The sequence below is a fragment of the Peromyscus eremicus genome, chromosome 8b, assembly GCF_949786415.1.
Source record: "Peromyscus eremicus chromosome 8b, PerEre_H2_v1, whole genome shotgun sequence".
Classification (NCBI taxonomy): Eukaryota; Metazoa; Chordata; class Mammalia; order Rodentia; family Cricetidae; genus Peromyscus; species Peromyscus eremicus.
Genome location: NC_081424.1, coordinates 28,485,830 through 28,507,358, shown reverse-complemented (window position 1 = coordinate 28,507,358; position 21,529 = coordinate 28,485,830). Strand labels below are relative to the sequence as shown.

General features: G+C 39.8%; 1 protein-coding gene across 2 annotated transcripts in view; it reads left to right on the top strand.

The window, feature by feature from the left end:
- Ptprk (protein tyrosine phosphatase receptor type K) overlaps positions 1–21,529 on the top strand; it is a 457,202-nt gene that overhangs the window by 182,771 nt on the left and 252,902 nt on the right. For both annotated transcript variants that reach the window (XM_059272616.1, XM_059272615.1), the window contains exons 4-5: positions 18,689–18,770; positions 20,772–20,887. In XM_059272616.1, the coding sequence (XP_059128599.1) occupies positions 18,689–18,770; positions 20,772–20,887 (198 nt within the window). The remainder of the gene's footprint in view (positions 1–18,688; positions 18,771–20,771; positions 20,888–21,529) is intronic.

Here is a 21,529-nt window from a genome sequence, read left to right as displayed (position 1 = left end):
AGTTTTTCTCATACTGTTTCTGCCCAGATGACTGCCTTTGTAAGGTTCTGTGACGCTAAGACCTTCTTCAATGAAATGACATCCATAGTATTCGGGTTTTTTTTTTTTTTTTTTTTTTTTTTTTTTTTTGCCTACATAGCACAGAGAATGAAAGGCATTGTAGGAATGAGTCCCCTTTCTTTTTACTTTTGTTTGTAAGCTTTATCTTTTACTGCTGTAAAGTAATCCCAGTACAAAGTTGATAATCTTTTCCTGAGGATTATGATTTTTCACATAAATAAATGAAAATTGAAAACACACTTAGTCATCCTTCTAAATACATATATACACTATATACATCCATTTTTCTTTCCCTTTCTCCATTCTGAGGGGTTTATTTGGAAGGGCCTATTTTATTTTGAGGCAACGAAAGAGAATTCAGACTTTTATGAACACAGTCCTTGACCTTCTCTCCTCAACCACTGAAAGTTTATCTCAGATAATGAAACCATTGCAGAAATACACCCAAACTGATAGTAACCTATACACTTACCTGCCTTTCTGCAGGGAGATGATTTCAATCGTGAGTATCCCTCTGAGTCTATGTCTTTGTGGACTCAAGGTAAAAGTAATACTGAATGTTTCAGTTCTTCATATATAGGTTGTCTGTGAGCTGTCCAGTTCTGACAGACTCTTACACCTTAGTTCTTCCACGGTCATGTGTCATGCTGGGTTGCTTGGTGTTCTTGACAGTGGTATTGCACTTGTGTTGAGAGTCTCACGTTGGGAACTCAGCCCATAGATTGGAGCCTGGAACTCTGAGCTGTCGTGTCCATTTACTCCAAGCTACCATACAGCTGTTATCACTTGCTCTCTCTCATAACCATGAGAACCTGTTAGAAAGCTGTGTGGCTGTCCAGACTTCCACTGTTTTTTTTTTTTTTTATTAAGAATTTTTTTAATTCATTTTACATACCAATCACAGATCCCCCTCTTCCCTCCTTCCACCCCTCCAGCCTTCCCCCACCCCTCCCCCACCCCTCATTCCCTCCTACAAGAAGGTAAGGACTCCCATGGGGAGTCAGCAGAGCCTGGTCCATTCAGTAGAGGCAGGTCAAAGCCCTTACCCGCTGCCTCAAGGTTGTGGGATGTGTCCCACCATAGGTAATGGGTTCCAAAAAGCCAACTCATGCACCAGAGATGGATCCTGATCCTCCTGCCAGGGGGCCCCTTGAGCAGATCAAGCTACACAACTGTCTCACTTATGCAGAGGGCCACTGTCTTTTACCTAAAACGAGGGCTTACCTATGACCTTCTCATCTTTCTTCTTGTCCTCGTCCACAGGCTATTCTGACAGCAGACTGGTCTTAAAACATGTACTAGTAAGGACTTGGGTGTACTCCCTCAAATCCTTCAGTGGTTTCACAGATTTATCATCACTTACAAACTTCTTGTCATGATCTGACTTCGGGTAGCACCATACCATGTTGGCTGGTGGTCATTGTCTGTCTTCCTCATTCTGTCCTTGAATTCTACAGTACTATGTGATCATCCTTTCTGAAGGCTGTTGCTCATTACTACTTCTGCCTGGAATGATATCCTTCCCATCTGGAGGTCTCTCCTTTACTGTGTTGCTTTCTAAGAGAGTTGTATCATCACTCTGTCTACTCAAGGGTTCCATGTTCTACAGCTCCTTCTCCATGCAGTACATTTTCTGTGATCCATTCTCTACAATAGGATGTTTTTCATGAAGCATCTTTTTTTTTTTTTTAATTTTCCCTCACATCATTAGCCTCTTGTACATATTAGATGCTAGCTATAATGCAGGTATAAAAGCTATGCCAAAATGTCAGTAGACAAATCAAATTTTAATTCCATATTTACCTCTTATTTTTTTAACAGATGCCTTGGGTTTTCATTGTCAGTTATCTCTGGTCTGAGCATGGGTATTTTCAGAAGAAACAAAGAACTGCTATTAGCTAATTAGTCTATGCATGATTAACTTTGAGTTTTCATTGAGATATTTTGACCTTTTTAGCATAGTCAAATGGAGGTTGTAATTATTACCTTGTTTTACTTAGTCTTACTTATCGGTCTTTATTATAAACATTTCAAGTGATTTCATAGAACCAATTTTTATCTTATGGAAGAAAACAGAAACATTATGGTGTTTAAATGCTATTTAAAAATAAAATTGAACTCTTCAGTATAAAGGAAATGGTTATTATTTCACTACTTCCTTACCTGCATGTGCATGTGCAGATTATGCCATTTAAATAATTCTTAGTTCTTATTGATTTCTAAGTATAATATATTCTGGTTGATTTACGTTATTTTTCAATTTGGGGTTTAAAAGATAAGTAAAGTTGCTAGTCATAGTGGCAAATGCCTTTAGGAGGTAGATCTCTCTGAGTTTGAGGCCAGCTTGCTCTACATAGGAGTTCTAGGACAGCTAGAGCTGTATAGAGAGACCTCACTTCCAGCCCAACCCCCGAAAAGAAAGAAAAGATAAACAAACTGTAACACTTAGTCTGATATGTAGTCGTACATGTATGATCTCCGATGTGTACACAGAACAATGCTGCAGTATGATCCAAACCTCCTCTGCTAAGGTCCATGGTAGAAAGGCAGTATTTGTTTCCTTACAGTCGGGCTAAAACCCAAGCATGGGTCAGTGTGTTGTTAGATGTTTAGGTTTTGCTGATGAGATTGCAGTCCTTCAGCCTCCTGGTTGCTACCATGTTGACCTTTTTTCGGTTGCAAATCAATGGCATCATCTCATTTGTAAACCCATCAAAGGCATTACTGTACTGTCAGAGGAAAGGGCAGACTCCGACTCCTGCCTGCAAGTGGCCTGAAAGTCTCTGCAAGATAAGGTCTCGTCCTCTGATCCATGCTCCTCTGTTAATGATACCGTTTGTGCTAATTGCTTATGACTTTTCCTGTTGTCGGCCTTCTGCAAATGGGCCCCGTTTGATAGGTAATGCCCTCTTTTTCTCTGCTTCCCGTTTTAAAATTCTGCTCCGGAATCATTAGCAGTCACTGCTTTCCAAGTGGAAAATCGTTAGCCTACGGTTTCATGCCATTGCTCACATTTCTCATAGGTGGGTACCTACTAGAAGTCATGGTTCTGATGTTTGTCCTCTGCTTTCCTAGGGCCTACAATGTGTAGTGTCTGGTCACTACAGCCTGCTACACTCAGGAGTTTGCTTTGACAGAGAACCACTGCAGGCTCACTGTCTCTGACTCTTTTTACTTCTTCCTAGGTAGACACATTTTCTCCTGCCTTTGAAACCTGTATTATCTCTCTGACCTCGCTTAACACAGATGTTATGTTTTAGATTTAGATCTGAATATGTTTACCTCTCCTGCCACAGTGTGGCTCTCTAAAGGCCAGGAATCAAATGTGAGGTATCTCTTGTTGTGAAATACTAGTTATTAAAATTTTAGAATTTATACACTTTCGAGTGAGTTAGTAAGGCTGTATTATATTGTATATATTCTATACAGGCTCATAGTTTTGTTTTAGTTGGGGATCTGCTGAAGAAAGATCACATCTACTACAGATTGATTTTTTTGTGCTAAGGAAAGAGTACTGATGTAAGCTGAGTGCATCTTAGGACCTGTTCTTTCCCGGGCCATCTAGATGGGTTCTGTATTGCCTGTGTGGTTTTTGCTGGAGGAGCAACAAGCACGCCCACTAGTGGGCATCACTGGTAGCATTTCTTAGCAGTTCTCAGGTGTCCTGTTACCTGCAGATCGGAACTCCATCTTGAGAGCATTTGACCTGTTATTGCCTGTGTGGTTTTTGCTGGAGGAGCAACAAGCACGCCCACTAGTGGGCATCACTGGTAGCATTTCTTAGCAGTTCTCAGGTGTCCTGTTACCTGCAGATCGGAACTCCATCTTGAGAGCATTTGACCTGTTTTCTCGCAGCGATTTTCTGCCTTCAGCATGTGTCTGATTTATTGCTACTTGCCTGCATGCAGTACCAGTGCAATAGTGTAGCAGGTTAAATATCTCCTGAAGACCTTGGGAAAAGCGTTTGATTTCCACACACTACAATCCTTTTAAAGGCCGTCTATCTCTTGGAGGTCCCAGAAAGCAGTTAGGTATGTTTCTGTTCTTTACACATGTCATTAAAATAGGCACTTAGTCATTATGGTGTCTCTCACTTTCTATAACTGCTGTTTCAATCCTACCCATCAAATCAAGACTTTCTCTTCTCCTACCACATTCATTATCTCTCTCTGTCAGTTTAAAACCCCACTTCGCTCCACTCCCTTTGTTTTATATGGCTTTCAAAATTGGTCTATGAATCAGTCTCATTTTAATAGTTTTTTAGGTCTTTTGTGGTTGTACCAACAGAGCTAAGGGTAAGTTTTTCCTTCAATGTTATAATTCCCTAAATTTTCAGCCGCATCTAACTCACTGTTATTGGTTGCCATACACTAATTGTCGTCTTCAAAGTGAATACTGGCTTTGTGTGTTAACTCTGCTTGTTTTGATGGACTTAACTCCTTGACTTTGAATATTGTAAATAGCAACATTTTCTTTTACTTTAAGTGCATTTATTTCTAAGATTAGGAGTCAGGGTTTGCTCCACAGGAATGCCATCAGCACAGTGCTAAGAAGTTAATCTAATCATATTAGTAGCTGATTTACCTTCATAATTTTACCAAGATTCTTTTTGGTTTGTGAGACAGGGTCTTGTTATATAGCCCTGACTGTTTTGGAACTCACAATGTAGATCAGGCTGGCCTCGAACTCAAAGAGATCTGCCTGCTTTGGGCTCCCAGTGCTGGGATTAAAGGCATGTGCCACCATGCCCGGCTTCCAAGATTCTTAAAGTCTTACTTTTTATTTGTTTATTTAATGTGCACTGGTGTTTTGCCTGTACATACTTTCTGTGAGGGTGTCAGATCCTCTGGAACTGGAAAACCAGTGCTCTTAACTTCTGAGCCATCTCTCTGGCCCCCATAAAGTCTTAATTCTATATCTTGCTGATTTATGACACATGAGTCTGTCAGATATTTATTTCGATATTTGGTAAAGAAGGGAATGAACTGTGTGCTTTTAGTGTATTCATCTTAAATGGTTTCTTTAAAAAGTCAACGCAAATCTGCTCATGTCCTTTGGGGCTTATACTTCATGTTTTTCAAGGATAAAATCCCCAAAAGCCTCCCATTAGTTACTTCTGTAAAAAAGTGGCCGTGGAATGGATTGTTTGATGCTGCATATGGGTTTGAACTTTGAATGGTCCTTTAGTTAACATTCAACGCCAACATCATGGATTATATTTTATGTAACTGTATTTAAGTTATTTAATCCTTGTAGTTAAAGATACCACTTTCCTTGCCAATTTGACTTTCAGAATGAAATAGAAAGGCTTCATAATCTTCCTATTCCTGAGTTCAACTAAGAATGCATGAGTTAGTTATTCTGTGTACTTTGTAAAAGCCTGTCCTTACTAGAACCATAATTTAATTCTAATGAAGTAAAACTGACAATACTATGCATATTATTTAATTCTTAAAACATTGTCATATTTTTACATTATCATATCTGTTTTACAGATATATATACATACCCCGCAACCCCTAGACAGAGCCTCATTACAAAGACCTGGCTAGCCTCAGGTTTGTGGGAATCCTCCTGCCTCTTTCTTTCCTGGTGTCAGTGTGCACCACCACACCATGCTCATAACTGGTTGTGATAAAGCAGTTGACTGTTAACGTGCCCGGATCTGTGATGTAATAGGATGGGGTTAGTTTCTGCGGTACCTGTTCCGCTCCAGTTAATTACCTAGTTTACCCGAAGCTGCCTGTTCCTCCATCCGTCCGTAATGCTATGGATTTCATATGCAAATAGATATTTGCCATGATGGAACAAGTTGGACTTCTCACGTGGTTCTAAATCGAGGCCCATGGGAACCACTTAGATTTGGCAGGGAGCAGACTCACTGTGGCGGCATGAAAGTGTGTGTGTTTTTTTTTTTTTTTTTTTTTTTTCCAGGTCTAGCTGTGCGAGTGCAGTGATATACTTTGGCTGTGCGTAAGATCGGGCTGTTGGTGCTAAAATTTAAAAGGTTCTGCCTGTGGATTGTAGGAAGACAAATGGTGCATCTCTGGAAGTGAGGGAAAATAGTACTGTAATTCAGTGTCACGGCGATAGAAATGGAAACCTTAACTAGTCATCTTTTATTTCCAACTCAGACAAGTACCTATAAAATATAGCCCAGATGGGGCAGCCATGATAGTAAAGATACAGAAATGACATTTGGCTGATGAATTTTCTCCTACCCTTTACTTCCCGCTTTTATTTTTATACAAAATATTTTATGGTGAAAGTTGCTTGTTTATGTATCCAAAGGCACATCCATAGAATGAAAATGATTTTTTGTTTGTTTATTGTTTCTGGTGTGTGTAGTGTGTTGTGATATTAAATTATTTCAGTAAACTTTTTTTGTTTTTGGCAAACTTTGGTTTCGTTCTCCTCTGCTAATTATTATTTTTGTTTTCTCTTTGTTGCTGAACTCCAATCTAGCATAAATTGGGATGTGCTTTGGGTGGTGTACCTCATTTCATGTTTACTTCTGAATATATCCTGATTTGTTGTGGTGGTTATGGGTTTCTTTTTATTGTTGATTGTTTTGATTTAGAGAGAGGGTCTTAGTCTATCACCCTCGCTGGTCTGGAGCTCACTGTGTAGACAGGGCTAGCCTGAAACTCACTGTGTAGACAAGGCTGGTCTGGAGCTCACTGTGTAGACAAGGCTGGTCTGGAGCTCACTGTGTAGACAAGGCTGGCCTGAAACTCACTGTGTAGCCAAGGCTGGCCTAAAACTCACTGTGTAGACAGGTTGGCCTGAAACTCACTGTGTAGACAAGATTGGCCTAGAACCCAAGGAAATTATCCTGCCCGTGCCTCAAAAGTGCAGAGATTAAAGGCTAGCTTTTTAAGTTCGTTTGTTTTCTGAGTGCATCTTTTGAAGGCATTTGGAATATATTGTTCTGCTTTGCCTGCCTGTTTGCCTACTGAAGTTAGAGACACCTCTGGAGAGATCAGAGCAGTAATACAGTTTGTTCAGTGGTCTCTAATCAGACAGTGTCAGCCTCCTTATGCCTTGGATTGAACTGAGAAAAGAACCCAGGAAGAAGATGCAATGATCGTGGGTCTGTAGGAGTGATGTTTGTGATGCAGTGAGAGGTGTTCCTCAGCCTCTCCAGCCTTATTGCCTCCTACATACTCTTCTGCTCACCTGCTAGTAAGCGTTGGTATCTTGTAATTTGTATATAATTTCTTTCACTCCTCCCAGTGGTCCCATGAAGTAAGCACGAGCAATTGAATGGGAGTCAGTTACTCAGAGTTCAGGCTCTGGTATTTCAAGCTGATGGGCATTTGTCTGTGTGTGTGTGTGTGTGTGTGTGTGTGTGTGTGTGTGTGTGTGTTTGTAAGCCTGATAGATATACACAATTACCTTTGTTATATTCAGGGTCTGATACAAAACCCTTGGCAGGAAGCAGTAGATACCATTTCCTTAAAAATGTGTTTGTGATAAGGAGACCGACTGACTATGCAGAGAACCCAAAGACTTGAATTTTCGTGGATACTATTCATTTTTAGTTTATGTCCTGGGGTTGTTTTCAGAGACAGAAAGCTCATCTAGAACACTGTTCATCACATTGCGATTAAGAAATCATTTGTTTTTAACCTATATTAACTTGAGCTGCTATCTATTAAAATTTAAAAATCCATGGGCCAGTTTTGAAAAGTGCAAGATTTTAGGAAGACAGAATTAAACTAATAGCTAATCATTATTATTATAAACTTGAAACATATGAACATAAGCTGTAAAAGTGATTAGTGCTTAAATTTTCATTTAGGTTTTCTCAACCCTTTGTTGATACTGTCAAGGATAGCCAAGTCTCTGGCTAATCACAAGCCCAGAAATGCCCTGCTGTGCATGTTTCTTATCATGTAAAATCTCCCGAAATACTTTTCTCTGGGCCTTTCCTTCCTACAGTCTACTTTGGAGGTAAAATCTATTGGGCCTCCCACCTCCGGCAACCCTTCATTTTTATTGTTTCCTGGACTCTGCCGAGGGCCTTGAGTTTTATTGTTTTAATAAGTGTTGAATTGTTTATTAGACAAAATTAGGTGATTCTGTGCATAGCTTTTGCATGCCACAATAAATTCAAATCCTTATTATATTTTATTAGGTAGATGGATGCATAGATCAACAGGTGATAGATGGATGCCTATGCAGTGCTCTGTATAAAGACAAAAAAACATGCCAAAGCCCATACACTGGTTGCTACTAAGTGGCACATCCTATATCCACGCAATGGAGTGTTAATTTTATTGTTTCTGAAGCCCTAATTATCCCCTTCAGACTATTAAATATTGATAGGAAGTATGATAGACTAATTTTTCAAGAAGAAGTGCGTCTTAAATACATTTAAAGGCAAATCACTGATTTTGAATGTTTTATGCATGGAGTCCTGAGGAGAGAAGGATGTAAAGACTGAAATGGGAAAAAGCTGAGATGAAGAATGAATGAGATGGCTTAATAGTTAAGAGCCCTTGCTGCATTTGCAAAGGACTCCGTTTCAGTTTATCATGCATAGCCTGGCTCACAGCTGTTTGCAACTCCAATTCCAGGAGACACGCCACTGTCTTCTGGTTTCTACAGCCCCAAGGCACACATGCATGTGATTCGAATACATGCATGCAGTCAAATCTCATACACATAAACCAAAAGTTAATCTCTTTTTTTTTTTTTTTGTTTTTTTTGTTTTTGTTTTTGTTTTTGTTTTTCAAGACAGGGTTTCTCTGTGCAGCTTTGGTGCCTGTCCTGGATCTTGCTCTGTAGACCAGGCTGGCCTCGAGCTCATAGAGATCCGCCTGGCTCTGCCTCCTAAGTGCTGGGATTAAAGGCATATGCCACCACTGCCTAGCCCTAAAAGTTAATCTTTAAAAAATGGATTTGCATTTGACTATATGCCTTAAATACTTTCCATATTCAGTTGGCATATAATTCACTTCCCTTAATTGCTCTCAATCAGCTTACTGTCAAGAAATGTAGCAGTATTTCCCTTTCCGTGTGTTTGATCTATACACTGCTGTCAATTCAGGTATATACATCTCCTTTAGATACTAAACCAATGGCCAGGGATTGTTAAAAGTTCATTGCTTTCAGAGAGCCTCGGGGCCTTTTGTTGAGCTGTTCTTACACGTTGGATTCTTGGAAGGAAACTATGACAGAAGCCAGCAGGCAAACTGCCCATCCATGCCTTAACTCCCCACCCCCTTCTGTTCCTTCCTGCTAATCTTTAGTTGATAGAACACAACTCCAAACTGACCCTGGGTCTGCAGCACCTACAGTGGATGATGGAGGCTGCTGACAGTTGCTTGGACCATTGGCATTGTCCGTCTTTCTCTGTTGTTCATCTTTACACGTTGAGAAAACACAACATTCACTTCTGAGGGCAGGCGAGATGGCCCAGTGGGTAAAGGTTGTTGCGCCAAGCCTGACATCATGAGTTCCCTTCTTTTTTATTATTGAAAATAGATTTTTTTTCTCATATAATGTATTCTGACTACAGTTTCCCTTCCTTCTGCTCCTTCCCAACTTCCCTCCCATCTGGACCCATCCCCTTTCTGTCTCTCATTGGAGAACACACAGGCTTCTAAGGAATCATAATAAAAATATAATAAGAAAAGAAAAACTAACACATTGAAATTGGACAAAAACAAACAAACAAACAAACAAACAAACAAACAGAAGAGCCCAAGGGAAGGCACAAGAAACAGACTCACTCGTTTGAACACTCAGGAATCCCATAAAAATACTAACCCAGAAGCCGTATTATTTATGCTAAAGACCTGTAGGGTAAAAAGAGAGAAGAAAAAAATATAAATAAAATAAAATAAAGTAAAAATAAAAATGCTAAGACAAAATTTAAGGGGAAAAAAAGGAAAAAGAAAAGGCCTAACCAGGTATGTGAGTCAAGGAACCTGCAAATATGCCATTGAGTTCATTTTCTGTTGGCATTGACTGCTGGGCTTGTTTGCTTCCCCACTGAGACTCCCTTGGAGGAAACTAAATTTATGAGTTCCATTTTTAATGAAAGGGAAGTTCTGAAAGCTCTAAACACACACACACACACACACACACACACACGCACACACAGTGAATATATATTTATATATATAATATTAAGTATATTATATATAACTTTATAGGATAACACACAGAGTGAATATATACACATAATATTAAATATATATCAGCAACTTATTTATTTATTTATTTGTGACACCCCCCCCCCCCCCCCCCCCCCCAGTTTTTCAAGACAGGGTTTCTCTGTGTGTAGCCCTGGCTGTCCTGGAACTTGCTTTGTAAACCACACTGGCCTCGAACTCACGGAGTTCCCCCTTGTTTTTGCTTCCTGAGTGCTGGGATGAAAGGCATGTGCCACCACTACCCAGCATAACAATATATATATATATTTTTTTAAAGAAAATAGGCTTGAAAAGAAATTAGATTCTAGAATTTCTAGTTTTCACTTAAGATACACTGTAGAAGATCTTTTGGGACCCATCAGCAGAAATTGATGCCTTACAGTGTTATTTAACTATTCAAGGGAAGTAATTATGTTTTCATGATTTCTAAATTAGCGTGGTAAAATTATCTCTAGGTTTCTCAAGGGAACATCAGTTTATTATGTCAACAAAATTTTATGCTAGGTAAAGTGAGCTGAGCACCCAATCCTGTTTTACCCGAGAAGGCAAAGCAGTTAGTGGTTTCTTTCTTTCACGCACTGAAACTGTTTTCATCTCGGACTGTCAACAGGATTCTTGTGGTTCTGTGGTGATGTGCAGAGCATGACCCATCACTGCCCCAGTGACCTTGTGTTTTAGTAAAGGAGATGAACACCAAAAGTTTTACTTTCTTGTGGATTGGGGATGTGACTCGGTGGGTAAGAGCCCTTGTTGAACAAGTCAGGACCTGAGTTTGAATCTCCAGCACCCTTACAGCTTGGCCACACACATGCATAGAACTCCAGGGCTCTGTGGGGTGGAGACAGGAGGATTGCTAGGGTTTGCTGAGAACCAGCTAGCTTTGGCTAAGTGAATTTGACAATAATCTTACCTTGGTCCTAACTTCCCGTGTGCACCTTGTACCTACAATCCTGCTGCTTCTACTCTAGTAGTCATACGTAGATATCCCAGCATCCTTTTAGGCAGCCTCAGCCTTCAAACTAGCTATCTGTTTTTGTCAATTCATCAACTTATATTAAAGTTTGATTTTATTGTGATTTCCTTGTGCATCTCACATTTTAAATACATTCTTTGTTTATTTTTACTGTAGCCACTTTTTGGGAGTCTTAAACCCACACAAATGATGCTAACAGTTATATCACATGATATATTTTAATTGATAGGTATTCACAGCTACCAGTTTCAGTTAAGGCTATAATCACACTAGAAATCTTGTGTGCTGCATTCTTTTCTTTAGCTTTTTTCTCCTTCTCCTCTTTTCTCCATCGTTTTGTGCATTCTAAACTTCCACCCCTCTTCCTTTTATAAAAACTGAGAAAATCAAGGTCGTATTATAGATTCTCCTTTACCCACAAATCCTAAAGTATCTCTTAAATTAAAGTGTATACCCCATCTGATATTATGCCATTATCCATCTTTACCATGTTATCCTCAGATATTTCTTATCAAGGTGAATCATCTCCATTAACATATAATTGTGTTTAATTATTTCTCATCTTGAAACAAACCAAAGCTTTCCGTTGATCCTGTATGTTCTTAGACCCTTCCTCAAATTCCTGTCTGGAATACTCAACCTTCCTAGTGCTGTGACCCTTTAATACACTTCCTCATCTTGTAGTGACCCCGAGTCATAGAATTACTTTCATTGCTACTTCATAGCAGTAATTCTGCTACTGTTATGAATCATAATGTAAATATCTCATAGTCAGATGGTCATTTGATTGGCAAGGGGGTCATGACCTATAGGTTGAGAACTCATGCTGTAGAAGGTCATAAACCTTCTCCCCCCACTGCTTTTGTGGTCATGGCTCAGCATGGATTCAGTTGTACCACCTACACAGTTAGGTCCTTGTTTTGACCCTCTGGCCTCAGGGGCACAAACAACAGAGTGCTTTCAATCCTCTTTACCTAGTGTTTGAACAATATTGATTCTTTCTGACACTGAGCTCTTCTTCCCCCCAAGCCAGGGTTTCCTTTTACATCTTTACACATTTACAGCTCTTCCCAATCTCTGACCTTCTCACACCCTCTCCTCAATCCCATCAAGGTAGAAAGTACAGAAGGAGAGGGAAGAAGTTCTTGCCCGAAGGACTTGAGGGATGATAATGTTCACATTCACATGAATAATCCCAGTACTGGGAAGCTGAAACAGAATGATTGTAAGTTCGAGGCCATTCTGGGCCATGTAGCTACTTTGAGGTGAATCTAGGCTACCTGGTAAGACTATGTATTTCTCAAAAAGAAAACAATCACAATACAAATATTTGTGTATTGAAGCTCACATAAGGAAGAGAAGTTAGCAGGGTGATAATAATTTAAATTGTTTATAAAAATGGTATAACACACACACACACACACACACACACACACGATTCACCTTTTAAGGTCTCATTTGTGATGAGAGGTACAGGAAATATGTACTCTGCTGAAAAGTTCTGTCATTGGAGCTGCAATCTTAGTGACATTTGTATGGATTACAGGTGACTACCTTAGTCATTATTGAAGTCTGCCCTTTTATAAATGAAGGGAAATGTCTAATTTCTATTATTTTTTAAAAGATTTATTTATTTATTTATTTAGTATACAGATGTATTACTGAAAGTCAGAAGAGGGCATCAGATATCATTACAGATGGTTATGAGCCACCATGTGGTTGCTGGGAATTGAACTCAGGACCTCTGGAAGAGCAGTCAGTGCTCTTAACCTCTGAGCCATCTCTCCAGCCCTCTATTAATTTTTTATGTTAAGCTGGGCGGTGGTGGCGCATGCCTTTAATCCCAGCACTCGGGAGGCAGAGCCAGGCGCATCTCTGTGAGTTCCAGGCCAGCCTGGGCTACAGAGTGAGATCCAGAACAGGCTCCAAAGCTACACAGAGAAACCATGTCTTGAAAAACAAAAAACAAAAAACAAAACAAAATAAAATTATTGTTATACAGTTAGCACAGTTTACTGTTTGAAAGTTGAAATCACAAAACCACAGATTTAAGAAGGTTTATGGGAATGAAATAGCAGATTATTTTATATTCTTCGGAAACTGGCTGTGTACTTCATATTTTGAAGAGAGGGAGACAGGAATAGTAGAAAATTTGATTTTCATGCATTTTTCTTTAATGGATGCTCTCCCTCATGAAGAACATGATGGCACTTTTCATATAGGAGTCTCTGTGGGCCTGGGTCTGCGCTATTTCATATTCATTATCTGAGTTAATCCTTCCCAAAGCTATGAGGTGGATATTAATAGTTCCTGTTTGAGGAGAGGAAACTGAAGTTTAAATTTTATTCGAGCTAAAGCTATACAAGTTAATTTATATAAGTTTTTTTTATCTGATTTGAAATGATAATTAAAGAATATTGAACTCAATACATATCTGACTTGGGAGTTTTTACCACTAGGATACAGTGAAAGAAAATTAAGAGTGAATGTTTTTCTCATTTCTCTAGTACCCATAGTACCTTGCGTGGCATCTTCCACTTTGTTTCGTAGTTTTACTTAGATCATTGATTATTGACAGGGATTTTGTTTCATAAGCAAGATCAGAGGTTCTCCAGATGAAGCTACATAGTCCCATATTCAAGTCATTTCTTGAGTGACACAGGACAGCAGACCAACAGTGAGAGGCAAGCTTGGTGATACCAAGTTCAGCACCCATGATGTTTCCTCCTTTGAATCTATTCCATTTGCCAGAGGACGGAATTGCCCTCATTCTGCAGGGAATACCTCTTTTTGCTCTTCCACTTTAATTCAACTTCATTTATTGAGTTAATAATCCAGGAATGTTGCTGGATTAGCAGAAATTTGATTAGAAGCAGCCCCTTCAGTGTCTCAGGTAATGGAGTGGGGTAGAAACCCTTGCACCCTGTTCCCAGGGTGCCTCCACGGAGGGGTTAAAATTGCCATCTGCTCTGCCTTGTATTGCTCTCTCCTTCCCGGAAGCCCAGGTCGACCACTTGACACCCCGCATCAGCTCTGACCCGAAGATTAGCCTCAGCAAGCTGCGTAATTAAACTTCTGGGATTCGTTTCCCCTGACTGGACAGAAGAGCCTCACAAGGTGACGACGGCTTCTGTGAGGTGATAGCGCTGAGTCCGACTTCGGCAGTAAAGGAGCCCGAGCTCAGAAATTTCTCCAAGCTTCCGTTAATGAGGCAAAGACAGCACTTAGCCGAGAAAATGAGGTCGCCAGAAAGAAAACTTACCCTTTCCCCCCCCTTTAATGAAGAGCCAATCATGTTGCCTCCTTTTGAATCCAGGTCTAAATTTATTGTCCTGAATAAACCCTCAATTTAAATGAACAAATAAGTTTTCCTCAAGGGTGCAGTAATCTTGTTTAAAGTCACATTTATGGGGAGCGAGGGAAGTTAGAGAATTCTAAAGCAGCACTAAGATATGTCAAGAAGTTAAAATACTTGAATTGGTTCCTACCAGAACAAACTGAAATAGCCACAGTGATTAGCTGTTCAGGGACATGTGCTTTATTTATTAAAATGTGTTTTAAAAAATCAGTATTATTACCTTTTCCTTGGATACTTCCTTTCTTTGAAACATTATTCAAGCATGTGAAACTTATTCTCCCAGGGTCTGTTTCCACAGCCATCACATATAGATAGTCACACCAGTAGCACTTTCCATACATCACTATGTAAACTTGATCATAAATGCTATATTACACACCTATAATATCTATATTCTGAGTCGGAGAGTCTCTAATTTCTGTGATTTCCTGAAGAGCTGAAAACTAGGAGAGCTCAGGGTCTAGTGTAGGCTTTTCATCCTGAAGAAAGTGTCCTCTCCCATCAGTGCCTCAGCTAAACCTTATTTAAGTTTTCAGGCTGGCCTCGAACTCACAGAGATCCGCCTGCCTCTGCTTCCTGAGTGCTGGGATTAAAGACGTGCACCACCACCGCCCGGCTGTTATTTTAAGTTTTTACATTCTCTTCCCTAGTGTGCACCAAGCCCTTGTTCAGGTCTCTAGCAAATAGTGTGGTGGTTGCACTCCTACTTCCTATTGAAGGAAGAATCATGTACATGTGAGGATACCTTCCCCCTTTATCCCTATTTTTCTGTTCATGAATCAGCCATCTTTCTCTCCTGAAGCATTTTTTTTCACCCCTAAAACCACTTTCTCTTTTCAGTTGCATTTGTTTCAGTAAAATCTGTAGACACTAAGGACAAAGTGGGAATAGAGTGATCAGGAGAGTGTGTGATGGGAGTGGATGCGATAAAAGGGAACCACGTGTCTCCACCTATTTTTTTTTTCTCCATTTTTATTGGCTTTCAGCAGATGTAGTAATATGGTGGAAGAATGGGAAGGGTTTAATGTTAAAAACTCTGACATTCTGCCCCATAATATCTCACCAGTGTGCTAATTCTAGAGACCCTGATCTTACAATTTAAGTGTATTTAGAAATTTAGCCTTTCAACCAGAACTAAAGCCTAAATTCTATTTAAGTGGCATCCTCTGGACCTGTTGGCTTCTTCACATCAGGACATTGTTTGATGACCTTAATTGCCATCCACCGAAGGCTGGGTGGCCTGGTGCATTCTTGCCTCATTGGTCTCTGCCTGTTCTTAACTCTTTTTCAAAATGAAGCTGTGGAAAATTACACAGCTACCCTATGTGTTTGTAGAAGTAATAATTTTTTGATTATTTTTGAGATAATAATATAATCACATCATCTCCCCTTCCTCTTTCTTCTTCTAAACCTTCTCATATGCCCTTTCTTTTCAAATTTTGCTTTCTTTGCTCAAACTTTGCTCTCTTTCAAATTCACGGCCTCTCTTTTCATTAACTGTTTTCAGGTAGATATATGAATATGTATATACATATGTTCCTGAATATAACCTATTCAGACTGTATAGTGCTACTTGTAGGTATGTTCCAGACATGACTATTTGGTATTGGAATCCAATCTGTATGCTCTTCCCTGGGGAGGACCATTTCTCCTGCCCTCAGCATTCCTTAGTTGCCTGTAGTTCTTTGTGTTGAGTTTCGGCCTAGTGGGCTTCCTCCCTCCACACTGGCAGGTCTGTTGCTGTTGTCCATGTTCAGCTCATCCTTAGGCAGTCTTTAGGGGTGCAGCTGCTGGCATTTCTAGGAGACACATTCTGACAGCATACTCCCTGATCCTATGGCTCTTACAATCTTTCTGTCCCCTCTTCAATATTTCTGGGCTCCAAAACTTTAGCTCCTGTGCATTCTATCTATCTGTTTACCTATCTATCTATCTATCTATCTATCTATCTATCTATCTATCTATCTATCTATCTATCTATCACCTATGTATCTATCTATACTATCTATGTGTATATCCATGTATACATTTATCTATGTATCCATGTATCTCTCTATCTCTCTTTCTCTCTACTTTTTTTTTCTTTCTCTCTACTTACCATCTACCTCTCTGTTTGTCTACCTACCTACCTACCTTGCAGAAGCAAGCAGGCACATGCCTGGCCGTTTATGACACTGCCTTTTATAAAGTTAGAATTCAATGAATGCTATCACAGGTCTCATCAGAGACACTTCTCTTCCTCCCGGACAGTAAGAAGTAAGACTGATCTGGCTAAGGTTACCCGAGAACTACCAATGACTAATACCAACAGTTAGTTCTAAATTTCATCTACACTGGACTTTCTTCTATATTAGAAGTTATTTCCTACAGTCTTTTATTTTAAAATCCCAAATCTGCAATTTGCTATTTAGCTTTTACACAACCTCTTCAAGCTCTGTGGTTTTCACTGTCTCCCTTCAGAGATGCACAATGTTGACATTACCAGAACCACAGCCTGGTTCTAGAATTCACGGCAATCTCCATTACAAGAGAGAAAACAGCTGGAGAGCAGCAGATGGTATCGGAAAGCATCCTTGCTCTCAAGTCGGTGTCTATTAGATGCACAGATACCTGCCGTGTTCTGGCTATTGTAACTTACCTGACCTTTGATGCTCTTGCTTTGCCAGTGCTGACCTGGCTGAACCCCCTGGGTGCTTCTCTTTCTTCCTAGTCAGGACTTGGTCCTGCTTTATTGAAGTGACTTCTGCTAGCCCCCTTGTCAATCTTGGCTTCCATTCCAGCGGCTTTCTTCTCTTCCCTTATCCCCCACCCCCACCCCGCCATCTTGCCGTCCATTGAACTCTTAAGAAGATAGCCCACTTCCTTCCCGTTCCGTTCCTTTCCTTTAGATTCACCCAGTCTTCCTCAGAGATGTCCAGTTAGGTCTAAGCGTCCTCCCATGCAAGTGTCGCAGGGAAATCAAACTTGAAATGGGAAGATGTACTCGGTAGTGACCTGGTTCTTCAAGTTTCCATATCGGTCTTTATTACTGTTCTGACTAGGTTCCTGATCACATCCTTCAGCTGGTAGTCTGTGCTAGGAATCATTGACATCATATATTTCTCCACACTTACCGGATCAACATCCTCTGACATCATATATTTCTCCATACTTAGGGGATCAGCATTCTCTGCCTTGTCCGTTTCAATATAACTATTGGTTTTTCCCCTTTTGACTCTCATGTAAGTTCCGTTATAGCTACTAGAAAACTATGTGTCTGCTCCTTCTGGATTATTTCTCACCTAATGGCCGTGTTTTTGTTGCTAGCTTCATTTTATATATTACATTGTTACTTGAAACATAACTTCCCATCACATTTCCTGAAGTGCTTTGCAGAGTACTCCACAGATAATCTATTTATCTCCTGGAATAAAAGAACCAAATAGAAAATTGAATTGCTGAATGCTAAATCTGTTTTCTCTTGGAAAATTGCTGTACAACACATTAGTTTAAAAGAAAATACTTCATGTAGTTTCGTTACATATATATGTGTGTATGTGTGTGTGTGTGTGTGTATATATATATATATATATACACACACATATATATATATACCTTTATGATAGAACCCTGTATTTGGACATAGCCCCCATTTTTTTACTGTGGATCGATCATTTGGAACTGTTGAAAGGCAAGCTCCTTTTGCTCCTTAACACTCCTTAGTACGTGGTTAAGCATATTGGAACAGTGCTAACTCAGTCTTTTAGCTACTCTCCAAAATTTACTTTGGTTACATGCAGAAGGTTTAAGAAATCAAAGTATAAGCAGGGTGGAGGCTGTACACTTCATTAATCCCAGCACTCAGGAGGCAGAGACAGGAGGTGCTCTCTGAGTTAGAGACCAGCTTCATGTGCAGAGCTGATTCTAGGACAGCCAAGACCACACAGGGAAGCCCTGTTTCGAAAACCCAAAAGAAAATTTAAAAAAAAGAAAAAAAAAAGAAAGAGAAAATCAAAGTACATATGAGCTACAGTTGAAAGTTCCTAGTAGAAAAAAAAAATCAAATTTCCTTTTAGGGCATTATAGCTATCATCTCCTGTGGACATTCTTTAAAAGTGACTGTTGTAAATGCTTTCCATTTCTTCCTGACAGGTAATATTTGAAGCTGAAGTCTCAGGAGGGAGAAACGGTTATATTGCCATTGACGACATCCAAGTCCTGAGTTATCCTTGCGGTAGGTTTGGATGAAGAGTTGTATTTTTCTGTGTCCTTTCAACACATGTCTTGGATTGGCAGTGGCCGTTGATGGTTTATTGCCTGGTCGTTGTCGTCCATTTTGTTGTTGTCAATCCCCAGCTTCATGGAAGGAAGAAATAGAATTTGAAATAGAATTTTCAAATCAAGTATTTTCCAGACTTGTAACTACGTGTATGAGACGATTCTTTCATTTGTTTTTAATTAGTGATAACAAAGTGTAAGTGCAAACACAATTACACTAGGCCTTTTTGAACCTTGGGGATATCTTATCATTCTCTAGGAACACAGAGACAAGTAACAAACCCGAGTCAGTAACAGCGGAAATAAAAATCTGTCTCAGGTGTCTGACCTGCTAAGTTTATCCCTCGGGAAATGAAGAGAATGAATCTACTCACCTTCTTCCAAACTTAGGTCTATTTTTCATTATCATCCTAAATATCTGCGTTCATCAGCATTAAATAAAATGTTGAAACAAATCTGGCTTTACGGACATAGTTCTGTGAGGCCCTTGAATGAATGCTGATTGTTTTGCAAACTTCATACTTCAATTTGTACTTAATCACATTCCCCAAAACAGTTATTGCAAGCAGTCAGTAGGGCCAGGAAGAAGTTCCAGACAGCAGCTCAGACCTTCTTCATGATAGGATTTCCCAGCAACAAAATATGACAGGTCCTGTGTAAGAGGACTTTTGTGCTCCATAGTCCTCCACGATGGGGCATCTTGATGAGGCCAACATGTCAGGGGCAAGGCTTGTGCCTCTGCTTAGTGATTATATCATGTTAACAGTGAAGACCGTGGAGGTTGGCTCTTCTCCCTCTGATAATTATGTCTAGGCAGAGACCTGAGGATTTGCATTTTTGGTCCGTTTTGTGGTGCTGCTGGAGTAGAGTTCATTTTGGTCCATGTTGTTCTTGCTCAAGTGTTTTGTCTTTGTTGTTGTTGGTTTTGTTTCTTTGTTTGTTTTCTTCCCCTTGAGATCCAGCTGAAGGAAGGTCCTAGAGAAAGAGGTTGCAAAGATCAAATTGTTTATCCTGTGTGTTCTATGCTCAGAAAGGTAACGATATGATCCCACTCCAAGTTCAAGTAGTAAGCTCACTTACTGCACAGCATAAGTGTACTGTATTTCTGTGTGCTCCTTCATGGCTCCATCTTAAATGTCAGATGGCAAAGAAAGAGTTTGGAGAATAGAGAAATTGATGTTTGTGACTGCAAGAACAGCTGCAGCGTGGTATGGTTCTGCAAGACACATATTATTATTATTATTGTTTACCTTCACCGGGGCTTAGCTTTGATGCGCACTTTTTCCTTCAACAGTAAACATGGAGTGGGCTTCAGATTCAAAAGCAAGTAGTAGTGTATACTGATTTGACAGTCATGTCACCCATGGGAATGCTCCATGGCTACAGACATCACTTTTGTTGGTCTGAAGGTTCTTTTCCCTAACGTTCCCATGTCTATAAGCAAGCAGGAAGGAGACATACCATTTTTAATAAACAAAAATGTTCCTTTCTCTGATATACAGCTACTAAAGTTTGAAAACCCAAAAGAATGGTGATTCATTTGGTTAAATTGTGGGTCAATGGTTAAGTGACCATGTAGCTAACAGAATGGTAGAGGTCTTGATCCAGTCTGGTTTTCATTAGACTGATGTCTACCCGTTTAATCTCTTTGGCTTCCTTGAACGTAACTTTTATTATCACTAACCCATGCTAGAGCAGCTGTTAGTAGTAAACATCTAGTTTTCACTCTGCACAGATCTATCTCTAGGAAAAACGAGTTGATACGTATGACACGTACTAGCAAGGGAATGTAAGAGAGGAAACAGTGTGTTCTAGAGGAAAGAAAAGTCAACGTTTCTTCTGATTGTGTGTGCTAGTCAAATGTAGGCATAGTAAGGACAGTGTTCTGTTGTGGAAAAGTAGCATGACGTGTTATTTTTTGTGAATAAAACATGTATTTCTCCTCCTATTTTTACAGACAAATCCCCTCATTTCCTCCGTCTGGGTGATGTGGAGGTCAACGCAGGGCAGAATGCTACGTTTCAGTGCATTGCTACAGGGAGAGATGCTGTGCATAACAAATTATGGCTGCAGGTAAGACCCCATTAGCGACTGCGCTAACAGGTTCACTTGGGTAAAAAACATCATTGTGCTGTTTGTGGTTGTCATACACACTCTCCCTCTCCTCTCTGCCCCCTGTGCTTGTGGAAAGGCAATTTGTATGAATCAGATTTATTTGGCTATCTAGAGATTCATAACACACACTTCACTTTTAAATAATCTGACAAAACATGTCAAGGTGTATAATTAATTGATACTGGTATTGCTGTTCTAGTAACACCTCATGATTCTTAGGCTTCTCTAGATACATGGAAAGAGGAGTAAAACTGAATTTTCATAATACATACTTTGAAAAGCAAACTAAGAAAATAGCAGTCTGATAGGAACCGCCAGACACTCAGTTTAAGAAACTATTCTGAGCATTTCAAGAGGGCACATGGGAGAGAAACAGTGTAAGTGGTTTTTTTCTTTTTCTTTCTCCTTTCCAAAAGTTTGTGTTTGAGAGTTCATTGTAGATCTGACATTTGGACATCTGCCTTGTACATGTGAAACCCTGAATGAATCCTTATTGACTGGATTGTGATTTGACATCCATGTCGGGGAAATGCACATGTCCTGAAGCTTCAAAAGAATCGGCGAAAGATCTGTCGAGCATGGAATTGTTTTGCCTTCAGA